This window comes from Tupaia chinensis, unplaced genomic scaffold, assembly GCF_000334495.1.
Source record: "Tupaia chinensis unplaced genomic scaffold, TupChi_1.0 Scaffold143599_1, whole genome shotgun sequence".
Classification (NCBI taxonomy): Eukaryota; Metazoa; Chordata; class Mammalia; order Scandentia; family Tupaiidae; genus Tupaia; species Tupaia belangeri.
In genome coordinates this window covers 299,849-303,048 of record NW_006203445.1, presented here as the reverse complement: position 1 = coordinate 303,048, position 3,200 = coordinate 299,849, and the positions used below count along the sequence as shown (strand labels likewise).

Genomic DNA, 3,200 nt, shown 5'->3' with positions numbered 1-3,200 from the left:
AGGGAAAGGCTTGTCTATGCAATAGTGCCTTCCACTAATACAAAGGTGATATTCTTCTTGTCCACTGACTTCAGTCTAGGGCCCATCTCTATACCCAGTACACAGGGGTTAAGGATTTAACATATGAATGAGAAGAGATACAAACATTTGGGTCATAACAGACCCACACCTTGAAAATTATAACAAGTAGGTCCAGTCTTTCTTCTCCTGCTCTCTCAAGAAGATTGAGGATAGAACACAACATCTCAACTTTATTTTTTATTTTTGGAGAGGTTTTCGCTATAGGGCGCGTGCGCTCGCCAGACAGACAGAGAGAGACATAGAGACAGAAAGTGAGAAATCACCCCCCAGGGAGGATGGTCACGCCTCAGTCCCTTCTCCTCCATTCTCCTCTCAGGATCTTGGACACGCCCGCACACACACCCAGCGTGAGTTTAAGCCACCAGGTCCGAGATGCAAGCCGTGGTCGACTACGTGGGAGTCCAGCGACATAGCCATTACGCTAACTGCTGATCCCAACAGTTTTTCAACTCAGCAGCTAGAGTGAAGCCTTTTAAAGCACAAGACAGAGTATATTATTCTGCTAAAAATCTTCTTGTGTCTCCACATCTCACTCAGTAAAAGCCAAAGCCCTTATGGCAACTTGCAGGCTGTTGGTTTGTGATCTAAGGTCAGTTCACATCTCTCACTTTATCTCCTTTGTCTCATTCATCCCCAGCATCACTGGACTCCTTGCTGTTTTGTAGACACACCAAGCACGCTCTGTGCTCAGGGACTTTGCACTTGCTGCTCTCTGGCTGGAAAACCTTTCCCTCTGCTGTGCTAACTCACTTCATTTTGGACTGTGCTCTGTTGTCACCTGAACAGACAGAGAGGTTTTCCATAAACTATATATAAAGTAGCAATGCCTTTACCACCAGGTAGAGGTGGTAGAGGTGGTTTCTTTACTTTGCTCTATTTTTCTCCATAGGACTTATTACCATTTGATATAGCTAGTTGTTTGTTGCTATGATCTATCTCAAGGATTTTTCTATCTTGCTTAATAAACTGAATGATGGAAGCTCCATGAAAGCATGGACTGGATCTGGTTTATTTAAACATTGTATCCACAAGTAATTGTAGGCACACAGTAGATATTGGACACTTTTAGAAAGTTTTTTTAAAGTGTATGTGTGTGTGTTTGTTTAATCAATGAGAGATACAGAGAGAGCATCCATCAGAGTCTATCTTGATGCTGTGATCCATTCTCAGCTTCAGCCAGCTTAGAACATGGGCACATGTGTGCCCAGCATACTCTGAAAAGTCTCCAGACATGAACTGTCAACCTGGGTCTGCCTTGCAGAATGTCATGTTTTACCACTGCACCGCCATCTGGCACTTTAACACATTTTTTTGAATGAATGCATGGGTTGACTTTAACTGAGATGAGCTTGCATTTATTGTGAGTATATATGTGGTTATACACCCCTGTAGTAACTACCTAAGACTAGGTGGTCCTTCTGACATACATTTTGTAAGAATGGTTGCTCATCTGTCTAAATACTGACTTTCTAAGCATTGTTTAATTTAAATCAATCTATAGGTTCAAACCTACTCTGACCTTCCACAAATTCCCATACTCCATTGATCACGTGTAATAATGTGGCATAGAGACATCAGGAGGCGTCTTTTTTGCACTGAGTCTGACTGCTGCTGTAAAAAGAGCTGGGGGGGAATGGTACAGCATTTTGCCATGGTACAGTTTATCACCCTGCAGTAGGTTTAGATTGTGCCTTATGGGACTTGCAAAAGATTACTATTTTAAACTTTGGTTATAAATTATGTTTTAAGGGACCATTAGGATATGACATAGTGAACAAAGGTGGTCTGAACTAGTCAAGCATCAAATCACACCCGTTTAATATACATGGCTTTTCTAAAGCTATACTTTGTAAACTATGAATGACTTGAAGCATTTACGGGTTGTGATGACTTAGTCATTTCATGAGTTATAAACAAGCATAAAAGACAAAACAATATAAGGTGCTAGTTTCATTACTCGGCTATAAATCATTCAAAGAGCTTAATTATGTGTGTGCATTAACAATAAAATCTCGAGTATTGTGTAACAAATGTTTGTCATCGTCCTTTATAAAGATGGTTTCTTCTTCCCTCGTGAAAACATACAACCACATCTTTAGATACTAAAGGATTCTTTCTTTTCTTCCTGAAAATGTATTGATAGAATTTAAATTAGAAAAAACATTTAGTAAATAAACAAAAAATAAAATTTACTTTTATTTTAGTTATTCTGTTTTAGTCACTTTCCTTAAGTAATTTCTTTTTCTTTTTTCACTAAATTTGTTGATACTGAATGCTATATAGATATGTTGACCTTCAATAACCAAAGTAGTTTATGAACAAAGGAAATAGATGTGGAAATAATACATAGTAAAGCTTGTTTACTATGTGACACCAAACTTTCATATTTCCAAGTGAAAGTGATACTTTAATAGAATTTTTTTTGGGAAAAAAATCAACAGTTGTCTTGTCGTTCACAGGAAGGGAGGCAATAATAAGTTGATAAAGATCTATCATCGGGATGGTAAATATGGCTTTTCTGATCCTCTGACATTTACTTCTGTGGTGGAGCTTATTAACCACTATCATCATGAATCTCTTGCTCAGTACAATCCCAAACTGGATGTGAAGCTGATGTACCCAGTGTCCAGATACCAGCAGGTATGATTACAAAGGTTCTCTACAACTATTGGGACCAGTCATTATTTAACAATATCATTCGATTCTGTTTACCAGGCTTTTTAGAAGTTTAAAAAACAAAAAGGAAATCTAGTCTTTTAAAATTTCTACTTAAAGTTTTAGGGACTATTTATCTCACCTGCATGCATGCTTTGAAAAACTATATTGTACCTCACAAAGATGTAGAATAGTTAGATGTATTAATAAATAAGAAATTATTTTGGGACCAGCAGTTGGCGTAATGGCTGTCACTAGACTCCCATGTAGTCGACCGCAGTTCAAGTCCCAGACCCGGTGGCTTAAATTCACGCCGGGCGTGTGTGCATGCGTGCCCAAGATCCCGAGAGGAGAACGGAGGAGAAGGGGTTGCGGCGTGGCCATCCTCCCTGGGGGGTGATTTCTTGCTTTCCATCTCTGTCTCTCTCTGTCTTTCTGGCGAGCGCATGTGCCCTGTAGCCAAA

The 3,200-nt window shown here is 39.3% G+C and overlaps 1 protein-coding gene across 2 annotated transcripts in view; it reads left to right on the top strand.

The window, feature by feature from the left end:
* The window catches only part of PIK3R3 (phosphoinositide-3-kinase regulatory subunit 3), a 97,881-nt gene that overhangs the window by 67,085 nt on the left and 27,596 nt on the right, over nt 1-3,200 (top strand). For both annotated transcript variants that reach the window (XM_014582441.2, XM_006164225.2), the window contains one exon: nt 2,541-2,721. In XM_014582441.2, the coding sequence (XP_014437927.1) occupies nt 2,541-2,721 (181 nt within the window). The remainder of the gene's footprint in view (nt 1-2,540; nt 2,722-3,200) is intronic.